The sequence below is a fragment of the Lissotriton helveticus genome, chromosome 10 (genome assembly GCF_964261635.1).
Source record: "Lissotriton helveticus chromosome 10, aLisHel1.1, whole genome shotgun sequence".
Lineage (NCBI taxonomy): Eukaryota > Metazoa > Chordata > Amphibia > Caudata > Salamandridae > Lissotriton > Lissotriton helveticus.
In genome coordinates this window covers 248,989,048-249,012,233 of record NC_136071.1, presented here as the reverse complement: position 1 = coordinate 249,012,233, position 23,186 = coordinate 248,989,048, and the positions used below count along the sequence as shown (strand labels likewise).

The 23,186-nt window shown below is 44.3% G+C and overlaps 1 protein-coding gene across 2 annotated transcripts in view; it reads right to left on the bottom strand.

Annotated features, from left to right (window-relative positions):
• The window catches only part of SYT17 (synaptotagmin 17), a 567,544-nt gene that overhangs the window by 348,924 nt on the left and 195,434 nt on the right, over nt 1–23,186 (bottom strand). For both annotated transcript variants that reach the window (XM_078665248.1, XM_078665249.1), the window contains one exon: nt 3,302–3,450. In XM_078665248.1, coding sequence (XP_078521374.1) covers nt 3,302–3,450 — 149 coding nt within the window. The remainder of the gene's footprint in view (nt 1–3,301; nt 3,451–23,186) is intronic.

Here is a 23,186-nt window from a genome sequence, read left to right as displayed (position 1 = left end):
GGATGAAGCCCCTGATGCATTGTTCATCACTGAAACCTGGCTTCATGCAAGCTCTGGACCAGATGTGGCCATGGCCCTCCCTGACTCATACGCAATTATACGCCTTGACAGAATTAAAAAAACTGGTGGAGGCATAGCTGTTATTTTTAAAAAAGTATATACCTGTGAGTTTACAAATCTCCCATGTCCAGGGTGTGAAGGCGCCACTTTCAAAATCATACTCTCACCCAACTTTACCTTTTCCGGCGCACTTATATATCGTCCACCTGGTGCTGCTTCAAACTGGCTAAACAATATTTCAGAACTTCTAGGCCCGTTCATTATGAATACTACCAATTTTACAGTGATTGGTGATCTGAATCTTCACCTGGACAACGAACTTTGCTCTAAAGCTACGGAACTTATCGATGACTTCTTATCCCTCAATTTGATTCTCAAAAATTCTGGCCCTACCCATACTGCTGGTCATCTACTAGACCCAATCTTTTCTAATATTTTGAATTTAAACACCTTCCCAGCTTTACCTATTCCCTGGTCCGACCATTTTCCCATCAAATTTTCCTTTCAAACGCCTACAACTAATATCCCTCCTATGGCGCTGCCCGTCATGGTGAGAAAATGGAAAAAGCTAGATATTAACATTCTTAATACCCTGCCAGAAGATACAATACCATGTACCATCTCCGGAGTACAAAATCTATCCATCTCTGTCCAATCATGGCTCCTAACAGCCATCGACTCCTGTCTCCCTCAGACTAAGTTAAAAGGCATTTATCAACGTCCTCCCGCTCCGTGGTTCAATGACTCTTTAAAACATGAAAAGACCAAATGTAAGAATGCTGAACGTCAATGGAGAAAGTCCTACTCCTCGGAAGCTAAAAATGAATACAAAAATCAACTAAATCAATATCAAAAGCTGTGCAGCAAAGCAAAAGCCAACTTTGTCTGCTTAAAAATTACTGCAGCTTTAAATCAAGCTAAAACACTCTTCAAAACAGTCAAAGAGCTAGCTGGCTCTAACACCTCACCTTCCCCTCCTGATCGAAATAAAACTCAATGCAATAAACTTGCCGCTTTCTTTGTCGACAAAGTTGATAGAATCTATCAAGCCATCCAACCTAATCAGGACAATTATGAGGAAAATCACTATGACAGTAGTGATGTTAATAGATCAGACAGTGAAGAGACCAATACCGCCATCCCCTCTGATACTACCACCTCCCCTTCTTTGATTGCTTGGCCTACACTCAACGTTGACACTGTCATCGAACTTCTAAACACCATTAAATCAGGTTCGCCAAAAGACCCTCTACCCTGCTCAATCTTAAAACTACTTAGCAGGAAAGCCTTATCTACCATCACAGACCTTCTAAATAAATCCTTGCTAGAAGAATGTGTTCCACAGGAGTGGAAGCATGCCATGATCCATCCCCTTCTAAAAAAAGCTAATGCTGACCCGAAGGTACCCGCAAACTTCCGACCAATATCTCTCCTGCCTATTTTTGCCAAAATTCTAGAGAAACACGTCCACCGCTGTCTCTCACATTATATAACGACACACGACCTGTTACCTCCCCATCAATCTGGCTTTCGAGCAGGTTTTTCTACAGAAACCACTCTCCTAGGTGTCACTGAAAATATTCGTCAAATGATAGACAAGGGTGAAACAGTGGCACTGGTGCTTTTAGACCTCAGTGCCGCATTTGACACTGTTTCACATGCGGTACTAATAAAAACCCTTCGTCTAATGGGCATCTGTGGCCCTGCTTTAAATTGGATCACATCCCTACTTGAAAATAGAACTTTTCACATTTTCGCAAACTCTTCGTACTCTGATACCTATACTTTTAAACATGGCGTCCCTCAGGGCTCAATTTTAAGCCCATTACTTTTTAATTTATATATGAGCCCTCTTGCACAAATTGCTAAAGACTCTGGACTGATAATGTTTTCATATGCTGATGATTCTCAGCTTCTCTTTTCCCTTCCACCAACAGACAATAAGGATCCTTCTATTTTGAGAACAGGGCTTACAAAAATTGCTGGATGGATGAAAAATAATCTCTTAAAATTAAACAGTGAAAAAACTGAACTCATAATCCTAGGAAAAAATAAAGAACTCTGGGGACCCCAACATTGGCCCCCAGAAATGGGCTCTCCTCCTACTCCAACTAACCAGGCCCGTAACCTTGGCTTTGTGGTTGATGACACTCTTAGTATGCACCAGCAGGCCATCAAAACATCAGCCACCTGTTTTGTCATCTTGAAGTGGCTAAAGAAAATATGCTGGATGCTACCAGTTCACACTAAAAGAACTGTCATCAACGCCCTTATAACATCTCGATTGGATTATGCCAATGTATTATACTTAGGGGCCAACAAAGCCACAGTCCGTAAACTACAAACTGTGCAGAATGCTGCTGCAAGACTGTTAGGTAAAATCCCTGTTCATGCACCCACCACCAAACTCATACGAGAATTACACTGGTTAAAAATTGAGAGCAGAATCAAGTTCAAATCATTATGCTTCATGCACAAAATCTCAGCAAACAAAGCTCCTAAATATCTGCTAAATCTGGTGCAACGTTACCACCCACCCAGAACGCTAAGATCTGCAACAGCGAAAAAATTTGCTGTGCCTAAAATAAGATTGTCACGCATGGGAGGCAGATCCTTTGCCTATCTTGGCCCCTCCCTGTGGAACTCCATGCCACAAGCTCGGCGTTCAGAGGCTAACTACACCAGTTTTAGGAAAGCCATAAAAACCTGGCTGTTCAACATCTAAGTCAGCTGTCCAAACTCCCTTTACTGAATCACAAGCGCCGGGAAACCCTTTGTTGGGTAGCTGTTTGCGCTATATAAACTAAACAAATAAATAAATAAATAAATTGAAAGAGTTGCCAGGATTTCATTCCAGATTTTCAGAATATCCACATATTCGAATTTCCTTACAATTAGTTTAAAAGAAACTTGAGTACATGCTTGCATTGCAGTCCCCTTTTTAAGGAAAAGTGCATTGATTTCCTTTTGGAAACATTTAAAGTGGTAGTTTGAGATTTAATACAAAATTTGAAATTCATTTGCATGCATTATAAGATATATCAAGTCAGGTGAATCTCAACTTCAAAGATTATTATTTTTTTTAAAACTGATTCAGCCAACTGTCAGTTTATCTGTTTATTTGGAAGTTTTTAATAGCCTCATGTATATCCTTTCAATTACTTCAGAGTGCTGAATTACATGCCATTTGGAGTGCATGAAAAAATCGCCTATAGATAATAATTTTGAATGCCTGACTTACTTGAGATACGCCTTGTGAGACTATAGGTGGACCTCGATGTATCTGAAGATGATCGTCTTTGATCAGGTGAGCTATCCTGAGGTGTTGGAGGAGGCTCACTGGCTGCGTTATCCGAGTCACCTTCTTTGTCTTCGTTTTGATTGTTAATCCTGTTGGAAAGATATTTCTTGTAATACAGAAGTGCAATTTTTCTCTGGACAAACATTTTGATGATTTATAGGAGAAACAGTTTTCTAATAAACATATAATTCTATGGTATCAACAATTCACAAACAAAATGATAAGATAAATACAATTAAAAAAATGTGATTGTCCAAGGGCCATTCACAAGGGCAAGTGGGGGGTGTCAGATGGATACCATTTAGATATTGCAACACATGGAGCGAACATGCCTGGTCATTTGTATGGTTTGAATCCAAATATTTTAAATAGCACTCACATTCAGCAAACCCATATGAAACAAGCATAATAATGTTCACGTTTTTTCATTCATTATACATAAAGAGTTGACTGTGGTACAAAGATGAAAATGGTGCTACTTACAAAAAGACAACACATATGAGCAGGTGCAATACATTTTTCTCTTAGTGTTATATTTGACTCTTAGTTTTGATCTGTGTTGACAGAATCCACCAAGGGCTGTTCATTTCAAGAACCTTGATTAAAATGTAATAGTGGGGTGGGGCTGGCTGCGATCAAAGATGACCGCCTAGCTGTGGTGCTCTGACACCCAGGGAGACAAAATTATGCTAGTCCCTCTCATCACATCTGTTAATTTATGGCAGGCACCCAAATGCCTGGTTGTGATCAGCCACCTTGTAGTGAGAGTTGGAACTTCTGCTGCCACACAAGAGGTGTTGCGGACTGAACAAGCCTGGAGAGACGTACTGGTCCTGGGACAGTGCAGGTGGTGAGACACCCAGAGACCTAACGAACCAGCTGCACTCCATAAGCCTCGACCTGGAGCCTATGCAGCAGTGAGCTGTGCCTGACATTGGGGACACTGAAGACTGCACACTAAGAGCTTGCTGGCACCGAGACTCTCCTGCAGAAGAGGTGCACATTCAGGGCACAGGCATTGACTACTGGCAGCTACCTCTGCAGGGACAGCAGTGAGGCAGTGATTCTTTCCATTCCTTTTGCTGCACCCCTTCCCTCCACCCCTCTTTTTATTCTTTCCTTTTTTCTCTTTTTGCAGCAGAATCTCCCTTTCCACTGAACCTTGTTGCACTGCTGTAGAAACACATCACTCTGAGACCCTTAGGGCACTGCCACAACAGCCTCATCTTACCCCTTACTAATGATGACCTTGCTGGCCATAACGGCACTGGTCACCACTATGGCCAAATCCCGATCAGTGCCAGAGTATGCTCTCCTTTGAAAAGCGCAAGGCTCTGAGGGATCACTAGGGCACTAAGACTCTGTAAATTGAAGCACCCTCAGAGTCAGCGAAGGGCACTACATGGCTCCTGCTAGAATTAAAAGCTAGTTTTGTTGCCATTGGTGGGAAATTGGGCTCCGTCACTACGCTTTTAGAGAGTTTCACCGAGCAGCTTACAACAGCTTTACCAAGCAGCTTAAAAGACAAGCCACACGGTTGAAAAGAGTGGAGTGCCATATTCTGGTGGTGGAAAACATGAACATAGACCACTCAAACAAACCTCAAGCAGTTCAATGGTAACTACTTAATGTAGTGGCCAAAAATGAAGACTTGGAGACACAAACACAACAAAACATTATTTGAATTGTGGGGCTGGCTGAATCCACCAACACAGTCAAGGTGGAAAACCTCTTACTGGAACTACTCGGCTGTGACAAGTTTAGAGACATGTTTAGGGAAGAGTGTGAGCACTAATCGCTGACTGTGAGGCTGGTCCCTGGCATCCCACCGCACACCTGCTGAACTACTGCAACAAGGACGTGGCTTTACATCTTGCAAGGGAGCAGGGGCCTTTGCGCTATCAGGGCACAACAAATTTCAATATTTTCTGACTTTACAATAATGGTGCAGTACACCAGGTGGATGTTCCTTGAGGCCAAGAGACTGCTACACTATAAAAGTGTTAAATATCCCATGTTTTACCCTGCACAATTGTGTGTCCCTATAGGAGATAAACCACACTTCTTTACGGACCTTACGGTGGCCGAGGTGTTTCGCACAGGACACCGACCTATCAAGACGACCACCTCGCCAAGAGGGTTTGACTCCGTATCTGCCGCCCTAGGGCATAATCAAGGTGACTTTAGTGACAATGACTGGACAGGCACTCAGTATCCAAGTTCTCAAATTGAACCAGGCAGTGTAATCTATATCGTGCATTGTTTAATGTTTGGTGGCCTTCAACGAACAGAAAAGGGGTCATCCTATTAGCCAATTTTCTGTGATCCCTCTTGTTGGAGGATGACAACCAGTCAACTGTGAGTAATGCCCTTTTGACAATGAATTCATGCTTAGGTTTTGAGAGCATGTTCGCTGATAAGTTGGGTGGTTAGTATGGGCAGGGCATCAGTATTTTAGGCTGAGTGCTGGGAGTGGGGGAGGGTTGAATTTTGGATAGTCCTAGTCAATAGTTTCTGTGTGTTATTGTTCATGCAGGATCTCATTTATATATCGCCACACATCACATAGTCCAACATTACCTGCCCACTTGTTTTGTTTTTTGCACCATTCCCACCATGACTGGAACACACTACAGCACTGATGCACCTTGCTGCGGAGCAACGTGGCCTCCTTGTAAACTAACGATTTGCAACATCTGTGGCCTAAATAATGCCAAAAAACACAGACTAGTTCAGACATATTTGGATGGACATGATGTGTCAAAAGTTCTACTACAGGAGACACACCTCTGTGACAGCAACCCAAACAGATGTCATGGAAAGTGGGGACACTGATGCCTAGCATCTTACAGCTCATAATCATGAGGGGTTCACCATATTGATCGGAGGGACTGTCAGCTACAAACATAACGCCACCAATCATGATCCACTGGGCCGATATTTAGTGGTCCAAGGTTCACTGTCAGATCATCTGGTTCTAATTGTGAATGTGTTTTGCCTAACACAGACGATAATACAACATTCAGAGAGGTCACCAAAATCTGCCACAAACTCTCTGCTACTCTGCGGGGTGGGGTGACTTCAATGTAATCATTAATGAAGCCATGAACAGATCCCAACATGTAATCTCTCCATCCAGGGTGACAGACACATTGCGGTATGAACTGGAACTATTAAATGTACGTGAGGCGTGCCGTATATGGATCTGAACCCGCTTATTGTTAATATTCAATGGTCCATGATTCCCACTCATGAATAGATCTCGGGAGGTGCTCTCCTGACAAACTCAGATGGATCATAGACCAAACGTATCTACTGCACACTCTTTTGGATCTTTCACCAGTGACACTGTGCATCTCCTTTCCCATGGGCGCACAGTGTTACTGATCCCAGCATTTTTCCATCAGAGTGCTGCTGGACTCTGCCTTTAAGGGCGAGGTGTCTGTGGCAATCAAAGATTTTTTCTGTCTGAATTTCAGATCTGTGGATTCCCACAAGATGGTATGGGAGGAATTTAAACCTGTCATTAGGGAAGTCTATATATCAAAACAGGCAGGTATACTGAAATCAACCCGTGACCATCTCACACACCAAGAGGACACAATGGAAAAGCATGAGGCTCACCAGTGGCAGAGCTCACATGACAAGCTGGATGATGAGCTGCAGAATACTCTCATGTTTGTTTAGGGAGAGGGCCAAAAAGAAGGCTAAAAGAATGATGGGGGACACACAGGCCCGTGCTATTGTGACCGGTTAGTACTTTAGCGTAGCTGCAGAAAGACCATCTGATAAATAATGATATCCCAAGTATAAGTGACATTGATGGGACTCACAGGAACACTACAACACAAGCAGCAGAGGTTTTTACTGCCTATTATGAACACCTATACAATTCTACAGTACAATGGAAGGATGCTCAAATAGCAGATCACCTTGACGATATTGCTTTGGCTTAGCTGAGTGCTGATGAAAGACAGCAGCTTAACTCCATTATCCCTGGAAGAAATAGCAGAGGCAAATAAGAGTCTCACCTCCAATAAGACTATAGGCTCAGTCGGATATATTTCGGAGTTCTATATGACCTTCATGATGACTCTTAGGCCACATCTCCTTATGGTGTTCAACAAAGCTCTTACTAAATGGTGCTTACCCCCAGTGTTATGGGAGGCAATCCTAATCACACTACTGAAGCCCAATAAGAACTCCTTTCAAGATGGATCCTATCGGCCATTATCTCTCCTCAACATACACAGTAAAATTGTGGCCCGGATCATAGCCAACCAACTTAGGTGAGTCATCAAGGGCCTTGAATTGGTGGAGTTGCCATTCTTACACATAATGTTGATACAAAAGGGCCCTGGCGCTTACGTTGGAACTTACTGACACTCCCCCTGGCACAAGGTGGTCTAGCGGTACATAACCCAGAATTATGCTACCTAGCTCCTCAAGCAGTCTTTGCGATCTACTGGTATCTTCCCCAACTACCCAGTACAACACATCATGGATGGCAGTGAAAAAAATCACCCTGGGCAACTTACGACCTATCCGAGGGGGGTGGTGGACACGGAGACGGTGACTATGGTTGTATGGCATAAATTAAGAAGCAAAGTGGGCTGCACTGTGGTACACTCACCTAAGACCACAAAATAGACAATCCTGCGATCCCTTAGACGCCAGAGGCATTGGTCATAATATCGCTATGAAAACAGAACATCCGGGAAATGGGACATCTATTCCATACCACATCGGTTTAAACAGCTGACAGAGCATCTAAATACACTAGACAACATGCTCTTCGGGGAGGCTAAAATCCTATGGACTCCGGACTGGTGGCTACAAGATCTCGGGCCAGTCCCTGACCCTAAACAAGTCGTGAAGAACTTAGGAGTACGATTAGACCAGGAGCTCTCGCTGAAGCAGTATGGTAACTACATTGTGGGCTCATGTTTTCATGTGATAGGCCTTCTACGCAAAGTGTTTCCCCTGCTCCCTGACTCCATCAGGAAAACATTGGTACAGGCTCTCGTCCTTAGTCGTATCGACTATTGTAATGGGCTGTTGTTATCAGCAAATGAGGGAGTATTGGCTAAACTCCAAGTTGTGCAGAATACTGCTGCCCGATTGGTCCTGAACGCTTCTCCTAGATCTGCGTCCAAACCTCTTTTGGACAAACTACATTGGCTGTCGGCCCACCAACGAATTAAGTTTAAGTCATGTTGCTTAATTCACAAGAGCCTAAACGGACTAGGTCCCTCATATCTAATAGACAAATTTGCACCTTATACTCCTGCTCGCTCCCTTAGGTCTAGTAACCAGCTTCTATTGTAAGTGCCTCGTGCAAAGAAGGCCAGACACGGAAGCAAAGCTCTGTCAGTAGTCGGGCCCACACTATGGAATAAACTCCCCTTAGCTCTCAGACAATGTTCGGAACATCTGTTGTTTAGGAAGCGGCTTAAAACTTTCCTGTTTCAAAACTAAATCTTGTAAGTGTCCTCTCTGATTGTGCTTGTGGTGCTCTTAGGGCGCAGAGATACTCCTCCGGGAGTCGATTCGAGCGCGATATAAACCCGCAAATAAATAAACTTCATCTATCACAGATTCTGACACTCATTTAGGGCCTATCTCCCAGAGTTCCAGCATGAGCCAAAGGAGTATACCATTCACACTTCTTATTGACTTACAGTTTGCACACAGCTGAGTTGTACACATCTACAAACCTTACATTGAAGGTACACCCAGGGAGCCGCTTCTCAGCCATCACACAATGGGAAGAAGATCTGAAGGAGTATTGGGATCCTTGAAAATGGACCAACTGTTGCACCAAGATTAAATTAATTTGCATAAATTTTAAGCACAAACTTCTACACTTTTAGTTCCTCCAGAGACTGTATCACACCCCGCAAAACTACACCAACTAGACCCCAACAGACTGCACATATGCTCCCACTGTCACTAGCCATAGCACAATTTTCTTCATCTGGCATGGGAATGCCGATCACTCACCACTTACTGAACAGAGGTGCTGACTGAGATCTCACATATCATTGGGTACTGGATCCCCGCCACCCCAGACATCGTGATGATGGAATATGTAACCAAACTGCCAAAACCTGCCAGAAAGGTTGGTGGCATGACTGCCACTAACAGCCAAAAGAGAATTTGCTAACACTGGATGAAAGGCCTACTGTCCACAATACAGGCATGGTACCTGGTGTCTTGTAACACCAACGCTGAGTTATGTGCAAGCATTCTACCTGCCAAATCCTGATCACATGACATATGAGCACCTTTACGCTCTGACATTCTCTTGACAGCAGCTAGACAGGACCCAACTAAAACGTCAATGCATAGGCGGGCAACCCCAAACGACTTAACTGGCTCTCAGTGTAAAACCCAAGAAAATACATAATGTTGGCCGAACTGATGTTGTTTTGTCCCCTGTAATTAAAGTACAAGCATTTGCAATGCAACAGGTCTCGCATTTAAGCGAGTTTACACTATTGGCATTGTAAATGACAATGCCTTTTATTTATGTTTTAAAAACCAAAATATGAAATAAAAGGCATTGTCATTTTGAATGCCAATAGCTCAAACTCGCGTAAATGCGAGACCTATTGCATTGCAAATGCTTGTTTCCTTTCTGATCTAGTTTCCAACAATCTGATATTTTTGTTCACACTCAGAGAGCACAGGCTCCGTCACAGAGAGCTCCGTTCATTGTAGGCAGGCTGGTTTCTAAAGTTGAATTCTGCTGCCACTGCAGTCTGCACGCCGACAATGAAAAAGGGATTCATGAACAGTTTAGCCAATCAGCATTAAGAATCTACCTGGCAATAACGAATTCAAGTGAAAAATACCTTCTAAAAAGTTCATGATCAAATGGCACAACATGGTAAAAGCAATTAGCGGTGTGTAATTGAAAGATGCAACACGTAAGTTTGCAGCTGAATAGTAAACCTGCAAGTAGGCCAATATACACAGACTTATGATGTTTGTAATCTACGGGGCTGCTGCACCCAGACACTCCTGCTTGTAAGGATGGTGAGAGTAGAGTATTCTGGCAGAGTATTTTGGGGTTATCCTTTCACGTAAGTGAAATGACTGACACACTAACAACACCCCCTCAGAAAAAGACATACTTTGTAAAACAGCAAAGCGGTTCTCAACTGTGCTATGATGAATTCCAGGCTCTGCAGACAGACACCAACGCACACAAATACTCACCGGAAGACCGACAGCAGCAAGCTCAATAAACAGTACAACTGAACACCTGTACTAGACTGAACGAGCCCCATTACATAGCAAATGGTTCACAAACTCAAATATAGAGCATGTGTGGTTTTCACACTCCGGTCCTCACCTCCACTCCAAAATGAACTGGGACAAATTTAAGTAGTCAACACTGCAAAACTGACGAGATAAATATCTAACAGTTACACAAATGTATGAATAAGCATAGAAACACACACTAATGTACAGACTGGATAGAGGTACACAAGTGCATCTTCAATAAAATTATATAAATAAAAAATGCAAAGAAACACGCACCCACCAGTACCGCGTCCTGCATCACTAGCGAGACCAGTAAAATGCCATTTAGGCGGTCCTGAAAGGCAGAGGGAATATGCTACAGCGATGGATCATAAGACCACAAGGTCGCTCCAGCTCCCGCCTATCCCTGCAGCTGTTCACTCTACAAATACCAACGTTTTCAAGCTGTGACGAGGGAAATGCGGTTTAAAACTTAATTTTACACTTTTCTACTTTGGGCTAGACAAGAGCTTTGTAGAGTCAATCTTGAAAAGTGTGAAGCGTTTACCGAAATAAGAGCTCCATGTCATCTAGTCACAGCCTATTCTGTGTAAGCAAGCGTCGGGAGAGCAATTTTAATTGCCCATTTTACCACTCTCAAAGTACTCCTAAAACTCTGTGCAAGGGAGAGCCACATGAAAAATTATCAATCCTACATTCTCAGCCGCCCCTCAATGGGTTCTGTTCCTGAGACGGAGCTCAATGTCTCACCCATGATTCGAACTCCCCCAGCCTCAAGGCCAGCAACTATTCCTGTCTTTCAGCCATGAGGAGTGTACAACAAGAGCTGTGCTTACATTTCTGCCCTTTGCAAGACCTGGTTCACGGTCTCACATCACTCAAACTAACTTTAATGGGAGCTCTAGCCAGCTCTTGAACCACTACTTACAACAGTCAGGGTACCACCCTGACCCTGACCCTGGCAAAGCAGAATCCAACCCTGTACCCAGAGTTTTGCCCCACTCTATAGTGATGCCTCACTCGAAGTGTCTATCCCAGGAAATATCCATTGTAGAAAGTCTAAACCACTGCAAGAATCTCATCTCGCTGCTTAGGACTCCACACTTATAATATTGCATTGTATTCAGATTTATATAGCGCCTACCACCCCTGACGAGATGAAGCAATTTATGTGGGAAACAAGCTGGCTCCACAACTGCTGGCACCGTGCAGGGTCCCAGGGAGCTCCCGAGATGATCTGGAGCCGACGGGGGAAGGGAGGGAGGGAGGGAAAGTGAAAGCGCGCCATGCGCACGCTGTGTTTAAACGCCACATACACATCTCCTGTCCTGTCTGACGTGTGCAGATGATCTGGAGCCGAAGGGGGAGGGAGGGAAAGTGAAAGCGCGCCATGCGCGGGCTGTGTTTAAACGCCGCATACACATCTCCTGTCTGACGCTGGCAGATGACCTGGAGCCGACGGGAGGAGGGAGGGAGGGAAAGTGCGCCATGCGCGCGCTGTGTTGAAACGCCAGCCCTACGCGGGGACAGGAGATGTGCTCGCCTATGGAGGGCACATCTCCTGTCCCCCTTCGGCAGAGAAACCGACGACAATAAGTCTCGCCAAGGCGGGTAGCGCATGCGCTGCATCGCTAGGCGAGACCTAAAACAAATGGGCAGTATCCCATGAGAATGTATACCACTAATTATGCACTGCATGCCTCAAAATTACACTAGAAATATAAGTGCCAGCATAAAGAAAATATTAACATGTCATGGTTATATTCGAATTAAAGATGTTTTAAATATGTATAGTGGAAACTGCATAGGAGTCATCTAGACAGTGGTAACTCCACAGCTGCCAACCCTCAATTTCAGTGCTGACGAACTAGTGTTGTATCCCTTGTATTGCCTCTTGAGTGGCTTGGAGCTCAAAATGCATCTGAAATACTTCAACATAATATTAGCTGGCTCACTTATCCACGAGGCTGACGGTTTCAGGCAAAAATACCAAATGTACCACACTTAAGACAGGTAATACTATACACAGACTGCATGAAGACTGACTGCCAGTGGCTGCACTGGACTGATGTTATAACCCCTGACAAAGGACTTCACTGACAGGAATTATCCATAAAACAGCTATCATTATTTGGGAAGCCAAATTCCAGATTGTTACTACTTTAAATTACATTCAAAAGATGGAAAATATTTGGAGACTTATTGAACAGAAGGATTAGTGATATTCTCTTCAAGGGATGATATGAACCAATATGAGAATTAACGCATGACAAAACATTGACAAACATTGACAAATTTCTAAGCCCTGAAAAAGCCCTAGCTTGCAGGGCAAAACATGTGTTGGCTGTCCAATCAATTGCAAATACCTTCAGTAAAATAAATGTAAATGTTATTGTTATTCTTGCATCAAAACTAAAAAATGTATAAACTTTTCAGATAGACATAATACAAGTGATTAACATTTGGGAAATTTGTAACACAAATTAACATGAAGACGCTATAGGTGAATGTTTTCTTATTTACCGTGTTTATCCTTTAGAGAAACAGTAGGCCCAACTCCTCTGAATGCACTCGTCTCACCCATCCATATCCATAAATAATTAATTTAGCATGCCCATATCTAGCACAAGAACCACTGGGTCTCTCGTACACGACTGTAGGAAAACTTGTGTTCACACAAAAAGCAAATAAGCTGCCGTAAACACACACAAACACACATCAACACACTTGCATACACATGCTTGCTGTGGCCTACAAAGGTACACAAACATATGCCTCTGCAGACAAATCTACAAGGGCATTGTGATGCAATTGCACATTTAATCTGATCACACTACATCTCACGTATGTATTCAAAGAAGCTGACAAAGGAAAATGGAAACCATTCACACCTGTGAATGGCGGAAGAGGCAGAATGGAATAAGGGAACATTGTTAATTTCCTGTTAGACTCTCTCCTTCATTAAATGTGCCTCAACTTAAATATGAAACAACACGCAGGACAGAGACAAAGGGCCCGATTTATATTTTGGCAGCCAGCCGTTTCTCCGCCAGGATGACGGAGTAAATTACTCCGTCACCCTGTCAGAGATGCTGCTGCAGAATTTAGGAATGAATGGCGAACTGATGGTCATTTATAAATCATTGGAAGGAACCACGTCACAGCTGTTCCTGTCAATGCGCTTCGCAGTTTGGTGCAGGGCTCCGTCAACGAGCCTTGTACTAAATTGTTGTCTTTTTTATTTTCAAAAAGAAAATTCAGAAACTGGATTTTCTTTTCCAACTTTTTTTGTTTCTTTTCTGTCCTTTACGCCTGGGTTTGCCGGTGGTGACTGACTGTAAAAATCAACTATGTGTCTGCCACTGGGTGGACCGACCTTTAGCCAATTCTCCGATGGCCCTTACTCCGTTGGGCCATTGGAGAAGTTTGGCTACGGCAGTGATGGAGTAGTCACCACCATAGCCAAACCTATGGTCCACCCACACATAAATTGGGCAGGCAGACAACTGCGTTGGCAGGAAGGGAACTCGGTAGCTGTTGCGATGGAGTTTCCTCTCCACCAACATATAAATCGGCCTCAAAGTCTGCAATACAGTCTGAAAAGAAATCCAATTCTGTTCAGCGAATGACTTATTTGTATATTCTAAAGCATATAAACATATGAAATGGCTCTGAATAATAGAACACATTGCCAGTTGCCATGATAATACAAACAAGCATTGGTAAAGCCAATAGTCCTCGCATTAATGGGTTAATGCATGCAAACACAGGCCCTGATTATGAGTCTGGCAGTCCAAAGACCGCCAGACTCACGGGGCGCAGTGGTGGCAGTTGGACTGTCATCGCACCGCCTGAACCGCCAGGGAAGCGTGTTCCGTGACGGTCAGAGAACTGTAATACGATTGGTGGTGCCTGGAGGCACCACCAAGCAAATTATGACATTCTTCAGCGCTAGCGGAGTTCATGTAACTGCTGGTGGTGAGGAAAGAAAGGGAGCCTTTAGGGCCCTTCTTGTGCCTGTAAATGGGGTTGCATGCAGGGGGGCACCTGTTGTGCTCCCTGGTAGTTTTGCACCCCCAGTTCCTCCACAGGAAGGAACGCATGACATGGTGCATTCCTTCCAGTGCAGGAACGTGCACTGGTGGTCCTCTGGTGATGCTGTTTAAGGCTCACAATAAGCCTTTGCACAGCACCACTGCAGGACCACCACGCCACAAAATGACTTGTAATCTGGCAGGCAGGCGGCAGGGACTCTTGGCGGTGCGGGGCGAGGCAGTGGCTTGCCACCCGCCCCCCGCACCCCCAAAACCCATAATCAGATCCACAGGCCCACCAAAATGCTCTTTGTATGCTTTAGATAATTTACACTGAGCCTACTCGTTAATAAGTGATATAAAAAAGACACCCAGAGCCACACACCCAGAGCCACACACACACACCCAGAGCCAGCCACACACACCCAGAGCCAGCCACACACACCCAGAGCCACACACACACACACACACACACACACACCCACCCAGAGCCACACACACACACACCCAGAGCCACACACATACACACCCATAGCCACACACACACCCCCAGAGCCACACACACACACACCCAGAGCCACACACACACACACACCCAGAGCCACACACACACACACACACTAAGAGCCACACACACACACCCAGAGTCACACACACAACACCCAGAGCCACACACACACACACACCCAGAGCCACACACACACACACACACCCAGAGCCACACACACACACACAGAGCCACACACACACACACACACACACACAGCCACACACACACACACCCAGAGCCACACACACACCCAGAGCCACACACACCCAGAGCCACACACACACAGCCACCCAGAGCCACACACACCCACCCAGAGCCACACACACACACCCAGAGCAACACACACACTCAGGAGAGCAAGCACAGCGAGGAGGCAGGGAAGCAAGCACAGCAAGGGGGCAGGGAAGCAAGCACAGCGAGGGGGCAGGGAAGCAAGCACATCAAGGGGGCAGGGAAGGAAGCACAGTGAGGGGGCAGGGAAGCAAGCACAGCGAGGTAGCAGGGAAGCAAGCACAGCGAGGGGGCAGGGAAGCAAGCACAGCCAGGTGGCAGGGAAGCAAGCACAGCCAGGTTGCAGGGAGCAAGCACAGCCAGGGGAAGCGGAACCAGGGGGCGGGGGAGCAAGCACAGCCAGGGGGCGGGGAAGCAAGCACAGCCAGGGGGAAGGGAAGCAAGCACAGCCAGGGGGCAGGGATGCAAGCACAGCCAGGGGGCAGGGAAGCAAGCACAGCCAGGGGGCAGGGAAGCAAGCACGGGCAGGGAAACAAGCACAGCCAGGGGGCAGGGAAGCAAGCACAGCCAGGGGGCAGGGAAGCAAGCACAGCCAAGGGGCAGGGAAGAAAGCACAGCTTAGAATGTCACAGTTCTTTATAAAGGGGTGCCACAGTTCTTTATGGCAATATTTAGGGCCTTCTGCCCACTTCCCTGACGGTTTGGTGCTCCTTAGTCCCTCTATGCGCTTCGTAGCGCTCTAGTACGCTTTGTGCTGCTTCGCGGTAGGTGCCCTGCTAAACCTCACGCATCTCGCGTGAGACGGCGTACGACGCGAACACTGAACTCAGCAGTACGAGGCGTACCAGCCTCAGGAGAGCCAGCGTACGCTACGAACAGGTGCCCAGTGAAGCGCGAGGCGTACCAGCCTCCGGGGGACACAAGGAGGCGTACCAGCCTCGGGTGCACAGGCGTGTGCACAGGCGTACGTGGCGCACTAGCTCGGAGGACACAGGGAGGCGTACCAGCCTCGGGTGCACAGGCGAACGTGGCGAACTAGCTCGGAGGACACAGGGAGGCGTACCAGCCTCGGGTGTACAGGCGAACGTTGCCACTCAGTTGAAAGCGCACTATGAGGCGTACCAGCCTCCAATACACAGGCGTAAGCGGCAAGTCAGTCTTAAAGCGCACAATGAAGCGTACCAGCCTCCGCTACCCAGGCGTACGTTGAGAGTTAGTTTTAAGCGCACAATACCTTTTCTTGCGATGTCGGATTCGGTGCGGACAGCTCTAGGCTGTCGTCCGGCGGGGCGGTGTCGTCCTGGAGGGCGGGGTGACGTGGAGGCCACGGGGTCGCTTTCCTCCAGGCGGGCGGTGCTCCGGGGGACACAGGCTCACAAGGGCAGAGTCCTGGCCATTGTGTCGGGTGTTAAAGCGGACCACGCCATGAAGGCTACTGCCCGGCCGCCATCTTCAGAGAACTGACCAAAACAAACCAAACAAAAAATAAATAAATAAACCACCACCCACCGCCGCATGACGTGCTAAAAGGGGCAGGATGAGAAAAACATCGCCGGAACGCCCACGAATCGCCTCGGACCGTGACGGACAGATCTCACTTCCAATGGCTAGCCTCCATTTATGGAGCTAGCCAATGGAAGTGAGAGGCATGACAAAGGCACCATACTGTTCTCAAAAGTTTTCGCCTGCGCGAACGCTGCTGCGCAGCGGACGTCAGGCGAAACCTAAAAAGTAGAGAACTGCAAAGAAAGAGAAAACACACACTGGCAAGCACTTTCTAGGCCCATGGTTCTAAATCTGAAAACTCTCCTCACTCTGGGCTCTCCCAAACCTTCCTTCTGTTCAGAAAAGATCTTAAGACTAATGTCTTTAAAGAACATGTCATCCATCCTTAATAAAGAGGCAACACAGAAGGCCTAGGTGAGTGGTGGCATACCCCTCCTCCACATTTGATGTAAATTAAATTGAATCATCCGTTAAGTCCCCACAAATCACAGAGAAATATTTCTACCCAACTGTATTTGCACGTTTTAACTACAAACTCACCCACACAAATACCTACAGAACTCGGTGCGTTGTGCGTGTCCAGTGTTCTCAAATAAACACAGCATGTGGGTCTTTTGCTTGTGTTGTCCTCCTGCTGTTCCAATGGCTCTATCCCAGCTGCTAATTTGAGCAGGCAGCTATTTCCGCATCTTCTACCTCTCCTGACTCTTCATAAGCTTGAGTGACATCCTTTATCATTGGCTCTGCTGTCCATTAGCCTGGCATCCATTTTCAGACTGTCAATTATCTGTCCTCCTTCACAGCCTGATAGCATCAGAAGTTCATTGTGTGGTAAAGTAAAATCAGCCAAAAACATGAATCACCCTTTCTAGCACTCTTTCCACGCTTCCTCATCATAATTTTCAACCTTTTTCTCTACAGTCATTCCTATTAATATTATGTTCACCATGTATAGTGTAACATCATCAAATATATAGCGGATATTTAACAGGTACCCACATCACATTGTCCAATAGTGCCATCAACTGTATCACAATGACATCACACACCTTTCACCTCAAGGCAGAGTGGTTTGTAAATGTCACAAGAACTCCAAGTTGGTAGTGTAGGACCATATTACAAGTAATCAATAAGTATTTTTTTATATCACACTAATTTTGGAGTAGCTGGCCTGAAAAAATATTTTTTTGTAAAGTCCATCGAACAATGTGCACCGATTCGAATTCGAATGTCAGGGTTTATCATTCATGAATACTTTTTTGATACAAAAGGACAATGGTGAGAGCCAGTGGATGTATGTGACTCTATGGCTGCAGCACTTACCACATAATTATAGATCTGCAGGCTTGCCACATAATTACCATATTTCACCAAAACCAGATACGTTAATGAGATATATTCATTAAGCCAATGCCATGTATGTGTTTGCATGCATGAGGTCACTGGAAATGAATTACAATATTAGATACTAATCATAATAATACAATAATAATTCTTACATATTTAATGTTTCAAAGGAAATGTGGTGAAGGTCAGACAAGGTAGAGTCATCATTTATAGCTTTCTTGTGGTGGTTCTCAGTGAAAACCCAGGGCATTCTGGCACTTGTTCAATGTACAGTATTTCATATGTTTCTCATATACTTTAGTATTGCACTGCCTGTCTGCAATCTCCTTATGTGGGTATCATGTCTTTACCGGTCTTCAGAGGAGCAGGAATTTAGTAGTTTTTTCAGGACTGACAGCTAAGCTCAATCAATGAATGAACACTGCAAAATCTATTATCTGTGTCATGTGCACACAGATAATAGATGTTCATGTTTGTGTGGCACAATATTTAAACATGGGGCTAAAGACCTGCAGGTGTTGTCATTTCGGGCTTGAGTCCTGTCCAATGTAACAAAACAGCAAGAGGATGGCAGTAAGGGATTTGCTGTCGCACCACCTAACTATACACAGAAATTCAAGTAGATTGCTCTATATATGCTGCCCACCTCTTAGGTCCACTGCCACGGGACCGTACAAAAATAGATAAATAACAAGCAAATAGAGAGGTAACAAGGACAGTAATAAGATAATGTATCAATACATCAAAGCTCAACACATGTCCTTCATTGATATGAAAAAGTCCAGTTTTAATATATCTTCTTGACACGATAATAGAAATAGACAGTCAGTATTCTCAACATAGGATGATCAAAGAAACAGCCAAGAAACAGCCAACGCGCTTCGCCCGTTGCGGGCTTCCTCAGGGCAGGTTTTTCAGATTAACCGTATTCACACTTATTTCCAGATGAATAAATACACACGCAAGTAAGCTTATTGGTACAGGTATCCTATGCATGTAGCAGCCAAAACGAGAAGAGAGGGGGGGGGCGTAGCTTGGACACAATGTCAAACCAAAAAGATTTACTCAAACAACGTGATATCTGTATTAATCTTCCTTTTCCTTCAATAATGGTACTCCGTTTCACGATGAATGTATAAACCATGATAGGCAACACTCCAAATAAGTCAACTGTTTTCTAGAACGCCCCCATGTCCTCCACAGTATCTCGACGCCCTCTTCTCTTCAATCAGATTTCGCGCGAAAACTGGTTGAAGGTTGAATACGGTTAATCTGAAATACCTGCCCTGAGGGAGCCCACAACGGGTGAAACGTGTTGGCTGTTTCTTGGCTGTTTCTTTGATCCTCCTATGTTGAAAATACTGACTGTCTATTTCTATCATCGTGTCAAGAAGACATATTAAAACTGGACTTTTTCATATCAATGAAGGACATGTGTTGTGCTTTGATGCATTGATACATTATCTTATTACTGTCATTGTTGCCTCTCTATTTGCTTGTTATTTCTCCTGTCCAATGTACTTGGCATTTTTCTGAGATTCCATAAAAAGGATATTGGCCTAGTCAATCTCTTAGAACCCTGTGTGAATAACAATGAAACATGCATTATGAGTGGCAATAATGCCCAATTGGTGACAAAAACTGTAACGTTCATTCATGGAAATATTGAAAAAACACTATCACGATATCGTAGTATATGCACATGTCTGCCGCCCATATGGCGATACACAAATGTTTTTTTCCACTAATATTATTTCAGTGTCTACATAATAAAAAAAATGATCAGGAAAATGTTAGGTGTACATGCATCTGATATCTTATGGTAAAGGTTTATTATATTTATACCATACACTTAGTGGCTTTAAGAGTCAGGTCTTCAAAGAGCTGTTTGTCAGACACCAGTCTGGCATAGAAACTACTATTATCTTTCTCAGTGAACCTCTAAACAATAAATCTTGTTTTAATGACAGAACTTGTGCATACATTCTTTGTTAAGGTTTCCCATAATCCAGCCTTCATAGCTCTTTGTGTCAATGCTTTAAGTGTAGAGTGATCTATTAATTCCTGCTCAATGAGCTATCTCCAATGGCATATCTCTTAATTGATTTGCTATCGAATGAGAGATGAGGAGTTCTGCTTCATCATCAAGGTGAACCGAATGACTTGACCGTATTGCAGGATGTTTTCCCCATTATAGATGTTTTACTTGCTTGGAAAAATCTTTTCTAGTGATTTGGCCAGTTAGCAAGACTTCATGTGGGAGAAGGCTCTTCCACCTGTTCTGGCTCTGCGGATGCGCGGTGTTTCGGGGAGGGCGTGGTTGGTGGATCGGGGGAGTTTCTTGGGTACGTGGAAGGAGATTCTTTCGTTAAGATATTGGGGTCCGGTGTTGTGGAGGCATTTGTAGGCGTGGGTGAGAATCTTAAAGGTTACTTTCTTCTCGACGGGAACCCAGTGGAGGTCTTGCAGGTGTTGGATGGTGTGTTTGTGTCAAGGGATGCCTAGGACGAGTCTGGCTGTGGTGTTTTCTATGGTCTGGAGCTTGCGGAGCAGATATTTGTTGATCCCGGCGTAGAGGGTGTTTCCTTAGTCTAGTCTACCGGTTATGGGTGCGTGGGTAATGGTCTTTCTTGATTTGGGGGGGGATCCATTTGAAGGTTTTGCGAAGGATGAGAAGAGTGTTGAAGCAGGTGGATTAGACAGCGCTGATCTGTTGGGTCATGGAGAAGGAGGAGTTGAGTATGATGCTGAGGCTCCAGGAGTGGTCCGTGGGGTTGGGGGGAACTGTCAAGTGCGGTGGGCCACCAGGTGTTGTCCCATGCAGAGGGGGAGGGTCCGAGGACCCCAAAATATTGGTACAAAATGATGTAAAAATGTGTCATAATTATGCAGCTCGCAACACGGATATTCTTGTATTATGTTTTATTGTATATCAACTGCACGTTTCACTTTTCTGGGACAACACGTTATGTGTAACATTACTTTTTGGATAAAAGAGCGCATTGCATGATTAATTACTTGGTTGTTTTCTATATATTTTAATTTAGTCAAATTATATTTTATTATAGAATTTAATTGGTTTAACACAACTTTAGAGTCCAACGTTCGGCCACATTGCAGGTTGGTCAAATGCAGTAGTGAATTGGATACAAGTACATTGTTTATTTCTATGGGGAGGTGACGTGACATTAGTCAACAAACCGTTTATTTGAGAGTAGGGAGGTTCCGATTTCGACTCACAAGGAAGAGTTTGAATTCTCCATTCTTTACCATGTGTAACTGAGTTTCCAGGAGTTATCGGGTGCATTTTTAGCAGCAGCGTCTCTTGCTATACTTGGCCACTAAGCAACATGTATATAAACAATCATTCCAATTTGAAGTTCTGGCATGATTTAAACACATAAGTTAGTTTGTTCATGTTTGTGTGTTAATATATTTCTTGTTTCAATTTGTTTGAGTGACAGGAGAGTAGAACATGGGGGTGGGTTTGAATACGAGGTGAGATGTGGTCATTAGTCATTATTTTGGGGATTATTATGTGCGGTCACAACAACAAGAGTTAGTATTTGCATAATGGAATCACTATAGGTGCATGGGTTGGTGAAATATGTTATCCCACTTTGATTCTGATTCCATGCTTTACATTTCTGGTTTCAGTTAATCCCTGAAGAAGAGATACTATTCTTAAAATGCATTGGGTGTGTTATATCATGGATGAAATTGGATTTTAATAATGGACTGTGATTTGTTTGGAATCATTGTATGGAGAATAATACACGGAAGCTTCCGAATACCGCGTTTCATCTTTTTCACTTGTTTAAATTTCGAATACAAGATGGATAAATGTAGAAAAAAGAGAAAGCAATGGTTAAAAATACTGAGAATAAAAATGTATGGAATTTGAATTTAGTCTTTATTGTTTAGTTAATTAAAACCATAACAAATTTCCTTTGCAATATACAACCAAGATTAAAATAAAATTGCCTTAAAAAGAAATCACACAACAAACATTTACATGTATGGAATTATAAATGTATGAATTTATAGTGGCCAATGGGCCAGTTTCACGGCTGTGCACAGGTCTTGGGCCCCCTATTCAGTATCATGAGTCAGTGGAGTCAGTGTGCCTCAGGCAGAAGCACACACCTCGGGTTGCACGCCAGACGTTTCTTGCCTTGGGGCATCATCCTAAAAATGGGTGAAACTAAGTTAACAATGAGTGTGCATTCTTTCTTATAATTTCCTTACCATCAGATGTTGTCCCATGCAGAGGGGGAGGGTCAGAAGACTTCTGTCTTCTCCGAGTTGAGCTTCAGGCAGCTGCTGCTCATCCAGGATGCAACATTCCATCCTAGAAGCTGAGTCTGGTGGTGAGGGGGTCCTTAGTGAGGGCGAGGATGAGCTGGGTGTCGTCGGCATAGGATACTATGCTGAGTTCATGCTGTCTGCCGATGGCGGCAAGGGGGGCCATGTAGATGTTGAAGAGAGTGAGGCTGCGTGACGATCCTTGTGGTACTCATATGATGACTTATGAAGGCGACGTAAGGTAGAATACAATTCTAAATATAAGAATGACTTTGAGGTCAATGAGGTAAACAACCTAATTGATCCTAAGACAATCTAGATGCTCACTCAGGTCGAAAAAGGCTAGCAAACGTTTAGGCAACTACTGGTATCAAACCATTTAACAAGCGGTAAGTTTCTAAAACGTATAATATCAGCTCAATATATAAAACATACAAAAATAAATATGTGTTAGACTTAGAAGATGAGTGCACCATTGGATTTTTTCTTTAGACTCTCCGCCTGAAATTGAGTTGGTGTCATTCCTATAGTTGTTTATGCACCAACACAATGTGGGCGCACTGTGTCATGCATGCTGTAT